The sequence below is a fragment of the Scleropages formosus genome, chromosome 8 (genome assembly GCF_900964775.1).
Source record: "Scleropages formosus chromosome 8, fSclFor1.1, whole genome shotgun sequence".
NCBI classification, from domain to species: domain Eukaryota; kingdom Metazoa; phylum Chordata; class Actinopteri; order Osteoglossiformes; family Osteoglossidae; genus Scleropages; species Scleropages formosus.
In genome coordinates this window covers 21,403,688-21,421,897 of record NC_041813.1, presented here as the reverse complement: position 1 = coordinate 21,421,897, position 18,210 = coordinate 21,403,688, and the positions used below count along the sequence as shown (strand labels likewise).

At 43.2% G+C, this 18,210-nt stretch overlaps 1 protein-coding gene across 1 annotated transcript in view; it reads left to right on the top strand.

Moving 5' to 3' along the window:
- Nucleotides 1–17,668, top strand: part of LOC108937209 (glutamate receptor ionotropic, kainate 2) — a 152,927-nt gene extending 135,259 nt beyond the window's left edge. Inside the window, exons 15-17 of the mRNA XM_029254144.1 lie at nucleotides 2,265–2,490; nucleotides 10,702–10,952; nucleotides 15,841–17,668. Coding sequence (XP_029109977.1) covers nucleotides 2,265–2,490; nucleotides 10,702–10,952; nucleotides 15,841–16,005 — 642 coding nt within the window. The 3' untranslated portion in view covers nucleotides 16,006–17,668. The remainder of the gene's footprint in view (nucleotides 1–2,264; nucleotides 2,491–10,701; nucleotides 10,953–15,840) is intronic.
- The last annotated feature ends 542 nt before the right edge of the window (nucleotides 17,669–18,210 follow it).

Here is an 18,210-nt window from a genome sequence, read left to right as displayed (position 1 = left end):
CCCTTTTATTAAAACTTCAGAGTGGAACCTGTTATGTCGCCGCTCTCAGTCGAAGCGGTTATCTATCCCTCGCATGAATTCCAATGCAGCCTTTTTGCGCTCTGAGCAGTACATAGCTGGCAAGCGCGCGCAATCCAATGATTCACCAAGGGTGACTAGAAAAGTTTTTGATGGGCACTTTGCAAATCACCCGGTTGATCTAAAATATCGACCCGCCACAAAAAGTCATTATACACAATTATGGCAGGCGGGATGTTGAAGGTGCGACTTAATTTAGTTCGGAGTGTCTTCTGGCAGCTTCTCCGAGGAGGCAGAAACGCCCGCAATTTTCCTACCGTTTGGACATCTAGTACGGGAGAACGGCACACACCCGTTGCCGGGGTGTCGCTCCGCTGTACGTTGACGCGGGCCTTGCTGCGGGACCCAGGTTGGCATACGTCCCAGGTGATACGGGACCTTCTGTGGTGGGTTTTTTGAGTCGGCAGGTACAGAGCAGAGCGTAGCGGCAAGGGGAAGGACGGCGGTCAATGCTGGAGGATCATCAGGGCCTCTGAATTATGCGAGTTACTCTGTGTCCAGTTGTGTTATTCAGACGCACAAAATCGCATGTTACCTTTGTGTTCTCTTGCAAGAATGTTGCAGCTGTGAAGGACTTTGCCGTGTGGCCAGTAGGATGAAGATTGAAAGTCTAAGATAGGAATTACTCTTATACCCTTGAACGGGGTACTTAAAATGAATTGCTTCAGTAAATAACCGTCAGTGAAAATGGGTCAAAGAGGAAAATTGCATGGCATGGAAGTTGCTGCGGATGACAGTGTCTGCTAAGCAAATAAATCATGTAATGTAGATAATGCAGATAAGGCAACAAGGGGATATATACAAGGGGAAAGCAATTTGTGAGAAAGAAGATTCACTATTCTAATAATGGAACAAGGAGGAAATCAGGGCAAATACAAATATCTCTTTGCAATACCCACTTAATCATTCCCCCTTCTCTGAAAATAGGAGGAGAGTCCATTTGTTTGTGCAATAAAACTTATCATTTAACACTGCTTGAAAGTTAGGGCATCCTGAGAAACATTTTGGCTGCTGTCTTTGCGTGAAACGCATTGCTTTCTAACGGACCATATCAACCCCGTTCCACAAAGTGCGGCAAATTTATCGCGAGGGGGGGGGGCAGCTATAACAAGGGATGGTGTCTGTCAGGAAAAAATACAACTGTGTGTTTTTCTAATAAAATCTGAAAAGTAATTGTGTGGGAACCATGTTCAGGTTGTTTTTGAAGCCCAAATAGAAGTGAGGGACTGCCTTCTGTGTGGAGGGTTTTTTTTATTTATGCAAAATGTTCCGCATCTCTACGTGGGTGTTTTTCTGCTTGACAGCAGATTAGGAGATATTTCTCACTTTACAGGCACAGTTTCAATATTTGTGGCTTTTGCTGGATTCACAGAAAAATAAATGTGAACATTGCTTTCTTTTTTTTTTCCTTCTGGATTTTATCTAGGGCTGAGTGCTACATTGCTTATGTGTAGAAATACATGCCATGGGGTAGTTCCATGGATTGCAGGATATCACAAGAGAAATCATCTGAACTGCCTGGAAAGTGCTATAAAATCTAGTAAATGGACAAGTAAGATTGAGCTGGGAACAATCTGTGTTGCATCATATCCAGACATTTTTAGCTGGAATTTTTTTGTAACTTTTTTAACTTTTTTTTTTTTTTATTACACCCACTGGTCAGTGTTTCTTAACATACTGTGAAAAAGTGTTTGCCCCTTTCCATTTTTCTCTTTTCGCAGCTTGAATTTCAATATAATCTTTTTGTCAGCTTGACCTGAATCTGATCGAGATGTTGCGGAGAATACCTTAAAAGAGCTGTTCGTTCTTGAAAACCTGCAAATTCTTCCACATCAACGTGAGACTGCTCAACAGCTACAATAGGCATTTAGTTGCAGTCATTGCAGCTAAAGGTGGTGCAACCAGTTATTCACTTTAAAGGGGCAATTATTTTTTTCTACAACTATAACTATACATTTCCTTATTTTTCACAGTAAGAAAATAACACAACAACATCACTGGTGTCAGTGTTTTTTTTTTTTTTCTCTGAGACTCCTTTCATATGCTAGAAGAAGCGACAAAAAGATCTGATCAGAGTTGTCAAAAAGCCCCAGAAACGCAGAACGTTGGAAAGAGAGCAGATACTTTTCACAGCTTTGTAGCTATATTGCATTACTTGTACCTCATCGATTATTTCTGCCCCACAGAAAACAAAGATATCCACTTACGACAAGATGTGGGAGTTCATGAGCAGCCGGAGGCATTCTGTGATGGTGAAGAGCGTGGAGGAAGGCATCCAGAGGGTGCTGACCTCCGACTATGCCTTCCTTATGGAGTCCACCACCATCGAGTTTGTCACGCAGCGCAACTGCAACCTGACGCAGATCGGCGGCCTCATCGACTCCAAGGCCTACGGGGTCGGCACACCCATGGGTAGGTCTTCGCACGGCTCCAAGGCGACTGCGAGGATATGTGTCTTGACCCAGTGCAATTTCTGGTTTGGGATTCAACATTAATAGTATTTTAGAATGGGAGGTTTACAGCCTTGCGGCAAATAACATCTGAACAGGCAGCTAATAAAGCGGCGGAAAGTGAGCTACGCTACGCCTTTCATGCGGAATCCCAGTTTGCGGGAAGCCGGTTTTGCCGCGATGCTCTGAAGCGGGCTGTTTGCTTCCCATGGGTGCGCGCCTGCCAGCGGTGCTGCCGGCCTTGCAAACGCGGGCCCCCGCTCACGCAGCATCCGGGAGACCAGTAAATTCCGTCGGCTCCGTCGCCTCCCGTTTTGTTTGTTTTTCCCGCAGGGGGGATGGGGCACCAATCTCTTTCAGCTTCCCTTTCCCCCTCGGTGAGGAGGAGGCTTTGTGGGAATGCGGAGAATGCGTCTGGAAGCCCCCGTCTCTTACAATTCCTTCCGCTTTGATATAGTTACATATCTTGCCTGGGAAGCAAATCACTACACTGAATCGTGTGGTAAATGTTTGTTCAGGGAATTCCCAGTGAGGGAAGGCTCTCGCACATTTCGGTTTCTCCGCAAGCCGACTGAGCAAAATTTATTCACTTACAGCATTTATATTTCATTTTATATTTGACGTTTATATTTCGCTACACTTCAGAACTGAAAAAAGAATGAATGTACTATCTAGACGCTTTTGGCTGATACAGAACCCTACACAAGGTTGAGATTATTCAAGATAATTACTGACAAAAGTGTATTGCTTGCCGTGAGACATGCTTACCTGGGTTGCTGTAAGACAGTGGTTCCCAAACTTTTTTGGTGGCAATTTGTTCTGGCAACCCTGAGTGCACTGCTAACGACCAATCGTTTTTATATTTTTGGTAACGAATGAATAAAGTCAAATTTTAATTTAAACTTTTTAAAAAATGTTTATATATTTTGAAATGAATTAATTTTAACTTACACTTTTAACCAATACAGACATCTGATATTTATTCCGATAATGCTAGCATTAGAGCGCCATCCATAGTTGTGCATTCAGATGAGAGTCCTATTAATGACAGGCTCCTCACTGGTCTGCTTGATACACAAGTATTGAACCTGAATGGCCTCGGACATTATTATATTAAACACGGCCCCTATGAGGGCGAGGAGCAACAGGTCCATTTGGCCCCAAACCTCACCTCACAAGGAGGCCTCATCTTAGCCAAGAATGTGTATTACAGTATAATATCTGTATATGTAATACTGTCATATTCAACTTTTTTTAAAAAATTTACATGCCATATTTTGCATTAAAAAACTTCAACACCTCCTCTTCCCAAACTCCTCTTGGAGCGACTGTTGATGCTCTGTTATCCACAAATATTCTACTTTAATTACTGTTAAGAATTCTTCATCATTAAGTGAAGTCATCCACTTATAACACTGTAATATGTTTTTTTTTTTTTTTTTTTTCTTCTTCTGAGATGGTCCCGTCACCTTCCTTTGGGTCGCAACCGTGGGTTTTGGAATCACTGCTCTAAGAGGAACACGGTATTAACCTGCTTCAAGTGGAATGACAGAACTGTGTATTGGGCACAGTAAGGGGTGATCTGGAACGATGTTCGCGATTATTTGATGGGTTTGACACATGCAATGAGCACATCCATCACCGATGTGTAACTGAGCCCAACGGCGCAGACGCTGCTGCCTCGTCCGCGCCCGTCCTCAGATTCAGGGGTCCATCGCAACTCTGAGTAATGATTTGAGGGTCTTCCGCTGATTAGCACGATGTTATCGCGGAACAGCTCCGACTAGGAAGCGCGTGGTGATTAACGAGTCTGCGGACTGTTTCCGGAATGGGCTTCGCACAGCGCCCGCTTCCTGCGAGCGGGGCATTAATCCCAAGGTTGATGCCGGCCTGCTTGTTCCGTCACCGTTGTTTATGCCATGCATCATTATTGGTAAAACAGTACCTCCGCAGTCCATATTTCCACGAGCAGATGTGCGTTTCGAAGTGAGTGTGTAGACGGATGTTTGTGTGTGGGTGTGCAAGAGAGAGTTTGTGGGTATGTTTGTAACCACATGTATTGCGTGCCCCAGAGAGAGGCGTCTATGGCAAGGCGTTTAGTGCTGTTTGTTCGCTGGAGAGAAATTTACAATCTGCCATGAAGCAGGCACTTAAATTGCAAATCCTCACCTTTTTATGCACTGTTTACCATATGTGTGTGGCAGTCGGTGTTCAAGCTTTTCACCACGTACATCTCCTTGATGTAAACACAGAGCTGTTTCTAGGAAGCACTGCTCTTTGGCCGTGGATTCTGGGCTCATTTGCAAGCTCCGCATTATTGCACTTTGTGTATTTATGTCATACATACCTTGCCTTCTGATGCCAATTAGACCTTGGGGTTATTCTACAATGCATTTTTGTCTGTTTATTTTGTGCGTGCGTGCCTGTGTGTGTGTGTGGGGGGCGCGGTGGCACAGTGGGTTGGACCGAGTCCTGCTCTCTGGTGGGTCTGGGGTTCGAGCCCCACTTGGGGTGTGTCCCTTACGCCGGGTTAGGCTCCGGCTCTCCACGACCCTGAATGGGATAAGCTGTTCAGACAGTGTGTGTGTATATAGGGTGTTTCAAAGACTATACACCTATTCTTTCATTTAAATTTTTCACTTTTGCAAACCCATTGAAATTTTGTATGAATACATATTATTGCAGATGCTTTTTAAACTTACACTCATAAATGCAATACGTATATATAAATGTATATTTATTTTATTACAGCACAGATGGTCCTTGCCTTAGGATGGTTCAACTTACGATTTTTGGACTTTACGATGGTGAGCTGGTAACAGACATTCAGTAGAAACCGTACTTCGAATTTTGAATTTTGATTTTTTTTCCCCAGGCGAGCGATACGCAGTCCGATACTCTCGTAATGCTGGGCAGTGGCAGCGATTCGCATCTCCCAGTCTGTCACGCAGTCGCTATACAGATACTCTCCCCTGTATCTACATTGTGTTTTGTGCATCCATAATGTCACAGAAACACCCATCTGTGTTTCCTGCTGCTGGTGGGAAAGAGAAGAGGAGGGCAATTACTCTTGAGGAGAAATTGAAGATAATTGCCCAGCATGAAGGCAGTAAGCCTGTAATGGCCATCGCATGTATGCTAGGCTATGATGTTTGGTAGGGTAGTTGTATTAAATTAATTTTCGACTTACGATGGGTTTCACGGAATGTAACCCCATCATAAGTCGGGGAGCAACTGTACTTAATTGCTTTGAGATGTGAATTTTGACAATTATATTTGCTGGTGGAAGAGGAATAATATTTCTTGTTGTATTTGTGTAGTCAGGTAAAGAGAGAACACATTAATTATTCAAACAAATTAACATTTTTCCCATTGGAAATAAAGGTATTTGTCATTTCTGTTTACGAATATATACATAACCAACAGGTTTCCGAGAATGAATTAGGTTTGTAAACCGAAAAATGGGTGTATACACATTGGAAGTTGTCCCTAGATGGAGAATCACATGTCTGCATCCACATTTCTCTTTCTCTTTATGTAATGCACTCATTGTATTTTTCTCAGATGCAGGTTGCTTTGGACAATCTTCTAAATGGATAAATGTTAACGATGAATAGTTGCAACACCTGGCCTAATTCAGCACTCATAACAAACCCTTTTTCATTGTTTACCAGAAATCTACCTGCAATTCATTATCTGTATTTTATGTACATTAAAGTCTTTTACATTATTGTGCTACCTAGTATTTTTCAAGATCATATTGAGAACAGGTTCAGGCTTACACTGTGTGAACAAGTCATGAAGATGCATCAAATATGCTCAAAGGGGAAAAAATTTAAAGCATTCCAATCGCTCGAAGTAACGAGTATCTTAGTAAATAAGTAGGAGTATGAACAGTGAACAACCTTAACTGATAAAGTGCCATATTTGAAGGAAAATGAGAAAACCAGCTGTCCAATACTGTTACAATTTCGCAGCTGAGACACACTAGCTGCGTTAGAGCCGTCGTATGACCCGTCTTTCGGGTCTCGCTCTTCTTAGTCTCGATACGTCGGCAGCTCCAGAGACAATTATAAGCATAGGAAGATCAAAGGGCCTCCCCGGTGGCACGGTCTTTCAATCTGAGACCGGGAGAGCGCTTCCCCGGCTCTGAACGTAGGTTCGAATTGGGATCGGGGCCTCTAATTGTTGGTAGGAAACTCCTCCTGGTCTCCCTTTCTCGATGCTCAACTCCCCCTGGCAATTAGTGACTGACTGCACACAGGAAGCCGATGAACAGCTTTAATGTGCTTTTGGGCGGAGACCTCTCCTGTAGTAGGAAACTCGCGATCAAACAAAATCACGCAGACAATAAAGGAGCAAGCAACAAAAGGCTGGGGAATTGAAGTACTGATAGACAACAAAGAAGGAAAACAGAAATAATATGCATACAAAGCAAGCAGTTTTTTTTATTTTGTTTTTATTTATTTTTTTTTAAACCCCAATACTAATCTCAATGTGTATCAAGCCAGTCTGTTACCAGGTAACACCTTTCAGGCCCTGCTTGAAAACCTCAGATGCCGGGATTTTAAGCAGCAGACTTCCGATTGCAAACAACCACTTTACGCACGTAAAGTTTATGTATCATAGAATGAACTCCAGTTATGTGCCATAGAGTGAAATCAGTAGCGCCACCCATACATAAAAGCATCGTGGTGGGTTGCGTGTGGTCCGTAAAACACAAGTAAATCTCCGGGTGCATGTTCCCAGCAGAGACACTCACTCGGAGCATTTTAAACCGCGGTAAAGCTGCTAATTTGTTTTTTGAGCCTTCGGATAAAATATTTATCACAGTTGTCATGATGAAATATAACACGCCAAGAAACAAATGTGTAAATACGGTAAGATCAGAATGTCTCTCGCTGCGTTGCAGATTCTGTAGACGCTTTCGGTGGCTTGGCACTGCGGCTCATTAGAATTTCTGTGTCGGCAAACAATGCTTTTGGGACAATGGCGGTTTTGATCTGGCAGATCACAGCTACGCCCCTTTCGCGAAACTCGCGGTCGCTTAATTTGCTGCTCGTGCCCATCAGGATGCAGCGCGTTAGTTATTGGTGCCTGTTGGATGCTAAAATTGACAGTATCATCGCTAAGTTAAATGACAAATTTTCGAAGATCTTTATGCGGGCTGCAGCCGGGCCAGAGTCGCTTTGTCTTACAGAAAGTGGTGGACCATTTGTTGTTATGGAGGATGCCACCAGCCATTCTTCTTGTCAGCTTAGATTTACCTCAATTAATACTTATTGGGAGGGGGGTGCGGTGGCGCAGTGGGTTGGACCGGGTCCTGCTCTCCGGTGGGTCTGGGGTTTGAGTCCAGCTTGGGGTGCCTTGCAATGGACTGGCGTCCCATCCTGGGTGTGTCCCCTCCCCCTCCGGCCTTACGCCCTGTGTGCCAGGTTAGGCTCCGGTTCCCCGCGATCCCGTCTGGGACGAGCGGTTCAGAAAATGTGTGTGTGTGTGTGTGTGTGTGTGTGTGATACTTATTAGGCAATATTTAAATTTGCCTTCCTGGCCAAGTGTGCTCTTACTTGTGATGCTGAAGACCGTGTGTTTTCCAGAAGACATTATTCAGTCTATTATGCAGAATAATACTACGTGCTTTGTGTTTGCAAAGGAATAAAGTGCACAGGACAGCATTCGCGGCTGTGATCATGTTAATTAAGGATGGAATTAACTATGGGATTAAAGCACGTGAAATTCACACAAACTGCTTTGGCCTCAGGCCTTCTTTAATGTTACATTAAGTATACATTAAGACACGTGAATAGACAAAGGGCGACTTGCGTCGAGTCATTTACATTTAGGCGTACATTTAAGGTGCGTTTGTTACATTACGACACACGATTACTCATATCTGGGCAATATGATCAGGGATGGGGTTTCAGAAACGACGCTACAGAAATACTACCACAAAACAGAAATAACACCATTCTAATTCAAAAGTTAGTCACCAAACTAAAACATTTTCCTTGTCTAGAGCCCGTTGTGGTATTTTTAGGTAGTTGTGGTGAGCATGTATTTGTCTACTATCATTGTTTTGCGATCAAGTGGATGTGGCACAGGGGATTGGATTGACCGCTAGAATGCGATTTTTGCTTGAAATCAGGCTTCGCCCACGTGGAGGTGTAAATATTCCGCCGTTGCCGAGGTCATAGAGGAGCGCGGTACGACTGGCCTCGCCAGATTCGCTGCAGAGAAAAGGCCGGATTCCGTAGATAAAACGGTTCTGTGCAGTTCGCTCTAATGAGCACTGAATACGAGAGAGTTTCACCTCCACTAGCCAATGAACAAGTGCCTTTGCTACGAAATGTGCTTCGTTATCCCCACCGAGGGACTCGTTGCGTGAAGCCGTAAAACAGCGCGCACGAGTTTGGAAATATTTCATTGTGTAGGAAAATCCTAATTGTCTCGACCTGATAGTCCCCAAGTAAAATCAAGAGGAAAATCTCCGGTTAAATGCGGTTTTAACAGACAATATGGTGCTGGATTCTGTCCGCCAACAACGGTTTGTCGTGCAGCACGCACAGACTAAGACTACATAATGAATAGAGCAAATTAGTGCAGATGATAGAAACGTGAAAATGATTAAATTCACTTGAAATATCGTTACTGTACAGCCGGTGCACGTTATTATAGATTATTTAAAATTTTGTTAGAATTTTTCTTTATTTTGTATGTGAGACCTAACAGGATTTGGATATTGGATAACTATGTAGTAATAATTTAAATAAATAAAAAAAAAAAAAAAAAAACTTGTCCTGTGATGGTTTTTTGATCTATGGAAACTCTAAGATGTGATCCCTGTTTACCTGTGTACCCGTGAAGGTATGTGGGAGGGTTGACGGGTGGGCGGTCGAAAATGGGGTGATTGCAGGGTGTGAAATTCTCTCGGTGCCAACCGATGCCCCACAACAAGGCAAACTCAGGAAGTAGGAAGCACTTCAAAGCATTCAAAGAGGGAAGTAATTTATCTTTCGAGACAAGCAAAACGACAGGAAGCTTTGCCACTTTACTGCTTTTAATTAGTGTGAGAACTAATAAAGACTGAAACATATTGCCGGGAGCTGGGGTCTGCAGCTGAGGTTTCCTGCGGCTCTGCTCAGATGGTCACGAGCGAAACACCTGCTGGGGGCAGGTTCTTCACGGAAGGGGGCACTAAAACCCCCAAATGCTAACGGGTGGCCCCCCGCGGAACGTAACTCAACCATAACAGGGCCATATAGTGCTGTTATTATTTACATTACATAAATGGGTTGGCATGTACCTCACTGACCTTTAATGTACCAGTTAATTTGCCCATTTAATACAGTTTAGACCACTTGCCGATCTAAACTATAAGTTTATAGGAGAAGATGTTGCGGATCTTTTGCTTTGTACCATTTCTCATATTTTACTATATCCTGCTCCTGCATGGCTAGAATACATATATTTTTATTTTTTGCATTGATTTGTCACCGCTTTCAGCCAAAGTGACTGGCTTAGTTTTGTTGGCTTTTGTGCTCTACCTTTACATATGTAAGGGGCAGCCGGTAGCGTATTGGTTCGAACTTCCGCCTTTGGATCCAAAGGTCGCAGGTTTGAATCCCACCCCTGGCTGTTGTATCCTTAAGCCGGGTACTTACCCTAAATTGTTCTAGTAAAAATTACCCAGCTGTATAAATGGGTAAATAATTGAAGGTAGTTTAACATTGTAAGTCGCTTTGGAGAAAAGCAGCTGCTAAATGAATAAATGGAAATGTGGAAAACTAAAGCAGTGCTCTGTTCTCTGAAGCACTGCAACATTCATGGCAAAGATACCTGTAGTTCTTCAGAGACTTTCTGGGGCAGCAGGCGGTGTAGCGGTTAGAGCGACTACCAACCGTGCATTTGAATGAGTGGTTTAAATCCCACCTCCTCCTGTAGTACCACAGAGAAATGATATAGTGAAAAAGGGTTGCACTGAAATGATTGAGTAAAAAAAAAAAAGAAAAATACCCAGCTGTGTCCATGAGTGTAAGTTACTTTGGAGAAACGTGGCATGTAAATAAGTGTGAGTGCAACATATGCTTGTCTGGTTTCAAACCACCCTAGCCTTTAGCCTGTGGTCCGCTTCTTCTGCTAACAGATGTCCCCCCAACATCTCCCCTGCTGGCAGGCTCTCCGTACCGGGACAAGATCACCATCGCCATCCTGCAGCTGCAGGAGGAGGGCAAGCTGCACATGATGAAGGAGAAGTGGTGGAGAGGCAATGGCTGCCCAGAGGAGGAGAGCAAAGAGGCCAGCGCCCTAGGCGTGCAGAACATCGGCGGCATCTTCATTGTGCTGGCCGCTGGCCTCGTCCTCTCTGTGTTTGTGGCCGTGGGCGAGTTCTTATATAAGTCCAAACAAAATGCACAACTTGAAAAGGTAAAAAAGCATTTTCATGTTTCCGGACTGCAGTAGAAAATATGACAGATGTATTTATTTGTATAAATTAGATTTTTTTTTTTTTTTAAAAGAATCAACTTGTATACACAGAAAGCTGATGTGACTCTTCATTGCTGTCGTCACCATTTTTAAGAAAGTTTAGTTTTTTTTTTTAAAGGGGTAGCATCTCACAATGTGTGGAGAAGCACCGCCACTAGCGCTATATTCTGCAGAAGTGCATGCACGTACAGTTTTTTATGAGATTACATCCAGTCGCTCTCCTGCCACTTTAGACACTTCGGGATGTGTCAGACACCCCAGCAGCAGCTGGTTTTGCACACAGATTGTCATAATACATGTAGCCACGTTTTATCACTGATTTTATTTCTCCTTCTGCCTTTCTGAGAGGCTCTGAAGTGCAGCGAAGTAAAGGTGCACATGTGCAGATATGCAAGAAGAGACAGCCCAGTCTGTCAGGCATAAAAGCAATTTGTCAGGAAAGAGATTTTGTGTGTGTGTGTGTATGTGTGTGTCTGTGTGTGTTTAGGTGACAGCCATCACATGTCACAAGTCATTCCTTGCATCGCTTCGACCATCACTTGAATGTTCTTCTGTGCTTGGTTTGACCTGGGTCTGTCACACTTGGCCTCCATTGGCCCCCTATTAATTCTGATAATATTAATTTTAATAGCCCTCTCTCCCAAGAACATTTTGTCACATATTCTAGTTTCTCCTCCAATTTGGAAATTGGTCAATCTCTCCACGAGTCCCAGGTTACCACACAGACCTCTATCATTATGCAGTATAAAGGTAGCATTTAGGGCTGGCCTGTTGCCCGAAAGTTATTTGGATTTCAGTGCGTCCGATATCCATTCTTAGCATCTGTTTTTGTGTTTTTTTGTTTGCGTTCTCTCTCCTGCTCACCGCCAGGCCCAGTACTTTGTTTCCATCAATGCCAGCCATGTAAATCTCAATCATTTATCACCATTTAGCCTCCCTGGCTTTAAAAGCCATCTCCAGCACCTTTTATTGATCTCAGACCGTGTTTGTGTTTGTTGAACCATCAACGTCTTATCGATATTTCCAACATGCTCCGCTGTGAGGCATTGTTCCATTGTGAGCCCGTTGTGAGCGGTTCTCCCCCCGTCGTCCCTTCCCCCTCCAAGGGTAACATAAAAGTAAAAATGATTGAGGGGAGACTCTAGACTCTAGTGATACAGGAGCTTGACAGCATGTCTGAGCCCCGAGACTTTGGCGGTTCCGGGTGCGAAGGAAGCGATGGCGGGTTGGCAGGGAAAGGCCGCGGTACACAGCCCCTGGAGTCGTGTCGCCGTCTCTCCTCCTCGCTCCCGCTCGCCCCCTCAAGTGGCACCAACTCACAAGGGTTCGTGTTCATATTGCATTGCAGGAGATGCGTCGGAGTGGGAACATCCCTGTGTCTTTTCTGCTTAGAACGCTTTGTGATTTGAATTTTATTAAAACTAAGTTTTGTAAAACAGGAGGGCGAAGCCCGTTGCTTATATAATGTTATGAGCAATAAATCTCAGAATGCAAGAAATGTAATTTATTAATTCCGTCAGAAGATTTGTTTTGATGGAATTTTGTATTTACTCCCCTCCGCCCCTCGGTTTGTACTGCAAATTAACATTCCCTTTTTTTTTTTCTTTTTTTTTTTTTTTTTTTTACAGCAAAGTCGCATCCTTGTTGAAAATTTTAATAAAAACACTAAGAAACTTATAGGTTCCGATGTTGTTCACGTGCATTGTTTGGTCATTCCTCTTACGGCTCCGTGGCTGATCTGGCGTCATGCTTCTCCTGGTTTCCTCATGCCTTCCAGCATCTTCATGATCACATGCTTTGCTTCTCCCCATGGACATTCCGGTTCTGCATGGCATACTGGGGAATCCACGTATACACAGGCTATCTTATATATATGTAATATATTTTAATATACATACAAAGCCAACCCTGCACAAATGTGTTTAGTTTATACAGAAATATATTTAAATGAGCAACATTTTGAAGTCAGTTTAAGCCTCACAGACTTTATGTTATTTAAAATACTTGAAATAGTTTGACAGGCATTAGACATTTATTAATACTCCAATACTCTAAATAATGTATCAGTAAAGCCGAGGCTAACTCCAGCGAGACTGTGAAAACGCACTCAAACATTCACACAAAACTTCCTTTCTAAATGCGTGTCAGGTGCCTTAGCTGTTGGTCAGAAAAAATGTTAAATGTTCTATGAAAACTATGAGAAGTAGGATAGATTTTGTTTTTCCCCCCATAAAGGAGATCCACACAACCTGGTGCCTGTGTCCTGTCTTCACATACAATGTCCATTTTTACCCTGCGTATACCACATAACATACCTAAAGCTGAAAAAAATACATGAATAAAAAGGTATTATTTCCTGGACCATACAGATATGTGGATACCAAGTAATTAGTGCTGTATATAATGTTACGTGCCATTAATTAGAAGTTACGTTACATTTCCTGCTCAGTGATACAAAAGTAGGGAATCTCCTCGGACTTGAACCGGACACCTTCAGGTTTCGGCTTCCTATCTTCACTCGCTGCAACACCCTGATGTTCTTCAGCTACAGATTTCTGTGTCGTCATAGGACGCAAGCAGACTACAGCTGTGTACAGATGTGTGTTACAGACGCTACATCCTGTGCATGTATATGCCATGGTTTCCTTTTCTCCCCCTACTCTGAGCTGCCTGCTCAGCCAGGATGACCACTGCGCCCTTGCCCACCCACTGCCATCTCCCCATCTGCTCCTTCCTCCCCTCCCCTTTCTTTTCCTCTTTTTCTCCATTGCTTTCTAACGCTCAAAGGTTAGGCGGCCGTGGGGGAGGGCAGGGGGCTTTGCAGCCAACACCCCACCCCCAGCCATCCCGTAGAAACAGCTGCCTCTTGCTGGAGAAAATAACTGCTGGAGTCCGAAAGACGTGAGCACAGAAGGGAGAGAGAAGGGAGAGAGAGGGGGAGAGAAAGGGGTGAGTGGAGGTCTAGCATGAATGCTGTCAGAGAATCCAGGTTAGTGTTTGTTTATTAATTAAAATGAAGAAAACAAACATTTACTGTCTGCCTGCTTCTGCATGGTTGGCTTGATTCAGAATTAAGTAGCCACTGCTGAGATTGAGAATCTGAAATGAGACAGTTTGCAGTGTAGTAGATGGTGAGATGTAGCCAGTTTATTCTCTTCTAGACTTTTTAAATGAAAGCATTTATTAACATGGCCCGTAGCTCAATATTTTCATATTATATAATCAAATTTCCGTTTCTTATTCAACACGAAATTCGGATCTCTCGTAAATGACGTGTACTACTGTACCGCAGCGATGACTTAAATATGTAGAGTAAGACACAGCTTTCCCCAAACCCTTTTCCTTGCCCAGTTTGTGGAGGTAACGCACGACCCCAATGACGCCTAAGGGTGTCCACCTGTGGAGGTGCTTGAGGACTTTCAGGGTGGCTGCAGTCAAACTGAAAGGCTGCTGTGAGTAGATGGAATATTCTAGCCCTATGCGCTGCATCAAAGGAGCTATCGATCCACGCATACGGCACTGTCGATGTTGTTTGCTCCTTGCTGCTCCATTATGGCTTTTCATTGCTGTTACAGAACTTCATCTACCTCTTGAAATGGCTCTGAAACTCTCAGCCATCCCCTAAAAACAGGATCAACACTAAGCTGACCGCTAGCTCAAATACATAGAAACTGTGCGTATTTAAAAAACCTGTTTCCATGCGAGAGTAATAACGAACAATCTTAAAACATCACTGTTTTTTATAATGCTGTACATTGATTGAGATTTACTCTGTCATGCGTGTGTGAGTTTCATATGAGGTTCTTGCATAAGATATCTTGTAGAGATGTATGTTTTTAAGTTTGTATATTTTTTCCTGAAATTTCATGGTAAACGGAAGCAGTCCTAAAAGACAAAGAGCAACACATTACAGGATAGGGAACATTTTTACTGAAATAATTTTTGTCTTTTTCTCAGATTTTTTTTCCCCCCAGAGCACTGAATCTGCATAATTGCCACCCACATCATACCAGGCCTTTTGTCTCACACAGGAGTTTGCAAACTTCAGTTTAGCTTTTCAGAAATAAGTACTTAACTGGGCATCCAGCAACACAGAGTTTTAGCTACAGAAGTTAAAATGCATCAATAAGTCATCCTGTCTGACACTGAACGTTGATAGCGGGAGCTGTGTGACACACACCATGAAACCGGGCCTTCTGTCATATTGTGATCTGTGATCAAATCTAGAGGTTCAGATCTGAGGAGCTCCTTTGTGTTGATCAAGCCAGAGAGGGAGACAGGCAGGTCAGGTGGTATATGGGAAAATAGGATAGCGTGAGAATAAGATACGGTAGGAGCTGGAAGCTGTAAAAGTGTATGTCATGGTAGGTAGGTGTGGCAGACAGGAGACTTGTTAGGAGGAAATGAGCACCAGGTGCAGCCAATTCTGAATAAAGATAGAAAACAAAGAATGAGATTTGAACTTTGAGGTGTCCTGAGTTGTCCGTGTTTTATAGTTACTTTTTTATCCTAGTAGTTTGTACCCTACCATTTAAAGATTATTGGAAGGTCAAGTAAAACTTTTCGTAAATCTACCCACCACTGCTCCCCACCTGGTCACTCCGCAAAGCTGGCACATTATCGCTTGCCAAAGAACATTATGTCAGATTCCTATTTATGGAGGTGGGGAAGTTATGACTCTGGACAGATACGGATAAGAGCAGAGCACTTGGGCTGAACACCCGCGGCCGAGTATAGTCTTCCCAGATGACCTCGCGACCAGAGGCTGCCGAGTAACGGTGGAGAATAAGGTATCCCTGACGCCCCTTCTTCCTCCTCTCTCGCGCAGAGGTCCTTCTGCAGTGCCATGGTGGACGAGCTGCGCGTGTCGCTCAAGTGCCAGCGGCGACTCAAACACAAGCCCCAGGCCCCGGTGATGGTCAAGACCGAAGAAGTCATCAATATGCACACGTTCAATGACAGAAGACTACCCGGCAAGGAAACCATGGCATAAACTACAGCAGTGATGATAACGAAAAGGAACGCCATCTTCGTTTTTGTTCATTGGTGGAGATGATGGGGGAACGGTCTGATGAGGGAGGGTGGGTTTGCGGGTGGGTGTAGGCGACCAACTGAAAGTGGCGGGGGGCAGGGTCTGAATTTGGGATCGGGAAACAGGCGGATGCCCGGAGCACAGACTGTCATCATTGTTCAAAACAATTTGCCAGAAAAAAAAATGTTTCCTGTGGAAATACATGAACCCGGGCAAAATCCAGTGAGTTACCTCATAGAATCTGATACGTGGAGGAGGACTGCTACAAAATTCAGAAATTAAAATGTTAAAAAACCAAACATGAACGAACTGGGGCGGAGCAAGGTGGAGGGGAGGTATGCCTGTGTTTGGGTTCTGCAGATATAGTTTGCGCTTAACTGTCCATGTTATTGGAGTGTTTCGGTGTAAATCAGAGACTGTTCTCTAGACATGAACGTATACAGTATTGCCCAGAGAATATGCATCACACACATGCAGTATAAACCGGGAGAAAGCAGCTAATGTACAGCCTGCAAAAGGGATACGTTTTATTTTTTCTTTTTTATTGTCATAATTTCAGTATGTTTTATAACCTTTATAAGAAAAAAATTAGCAGAATGGAAAACATGGCTCCAAATACACGTCCGGGCCGAGTCAACGCGCCGCCGGAGACCAAAAAGAAAGAGAACCTTTTCTTGGGAAGATAATATTAAGCTGTCAGAATTCTTCAATATGAAGAGTAAATGTAATATTCTAGCGGCAATAAGTTGTTTTTTTCCCCCTCTCGGATTTATTCATATTTCTAGCAAGTTACTTAATGTACCGATTGGCAGCCATGTGTCTATAAGAATGTTTATTTCTCATCTTTAGTAGAAGAGAATCTTGCCATTCTTAGGATTACACAGAAATAGTGAGCTTCACCCAAAGATGCTGGGGCCTGTATACACCCTGACCCCCCCATCCCCATCTGTGCTTTACCAGAATGTAGACCCTGGGGGGTAAGACCGCCAAAATAATACTCACACTTACTTTAAGCAGGACAATTCTATTTATACTGTTATTTATTATTTTAATGTATACATTTGTTTATTTGTCATGTCATGAAATCCATCAAGACAGCCATGAGGATTGATCTTGCTCAGAATTCTTGCAAGTTTTATTTTCATTTCCGTTCTTCTTTGTAGTCTTTTTTGTTCTTTTAGTTTTATTATTAGTTTTTAATCTGTTATAGGCGAAATCTTTACTTTCTTGTGGATACAAACGTTTTTTGTACGAAGAAAAACAAAGACTATTTTGTAGTCATTTTTATTAACCAAGCCAGGGGGTGTCATGTCGGGGGGGGTCGGCAAACCCCGACACTCCCCGGGCGCTCTGCGGCTGTCTGAGCGTGACCCACTCCTTGACAGGTGTCCATGGCAACCCGAAAACACTCTCCGAGTGTGCACGGTCCTTCGCTAAGTGTGGGGGCTTCAGCATGCCTGGTGGTGCAGAAGTGACACGTGTTTTCGAGAATAAACTATTTTTTATCATTTAAAGGAATCACATTTAAAGAAAATATTTTTACTTCAAGTAAAACCAGAATGGACAAACAAAATATATATGAAGAATAAAAGTAAGACTGCCAGTATTGCTTATCATTCTACGACCCCTGATTTCCAATAGACTGCTAGTATTCAGTGCTGAGAAATTGTGTGTAAATGGTTTAAAATGGAAAACATATATATTTAAAAAATAAAAAATTACAAAACTAATTTTGACCATGTTGTGGAAGCAATGTGAGCGCTGTTCACTGAACTTGAAGGTAAAAAAAAAAGAAAAAAAAGAAAAAAGTACTTTGACAACTTCTTCAAAGCATCCCCGAATTTGATGAAATACGTGTTTTTCATGGCAGTTTTTAAAGTGAGATTTTTAAAGCTACACCATTTTCCTCGTTGGGGTATTATGAACGAAGAGGATGAGCGGAGTTGTGCGAAACACTCCCTCGAACACTCCCAGCCAGAGAAAGACCTGTGACACTTGGGCTTTTAATTCTCCCTCTGCCTTCCAGTCTCTCCAGTCACCCCAACACCTGGCAGCGATTATTTCAACCATTTCCCACACGAGAGAAAATATATCGCAGATATATTATTGAGTTACAGCAGAGGTACATGCAGAGCTGCGGTGTTGTGTAATTAGCCCTTTCAACTC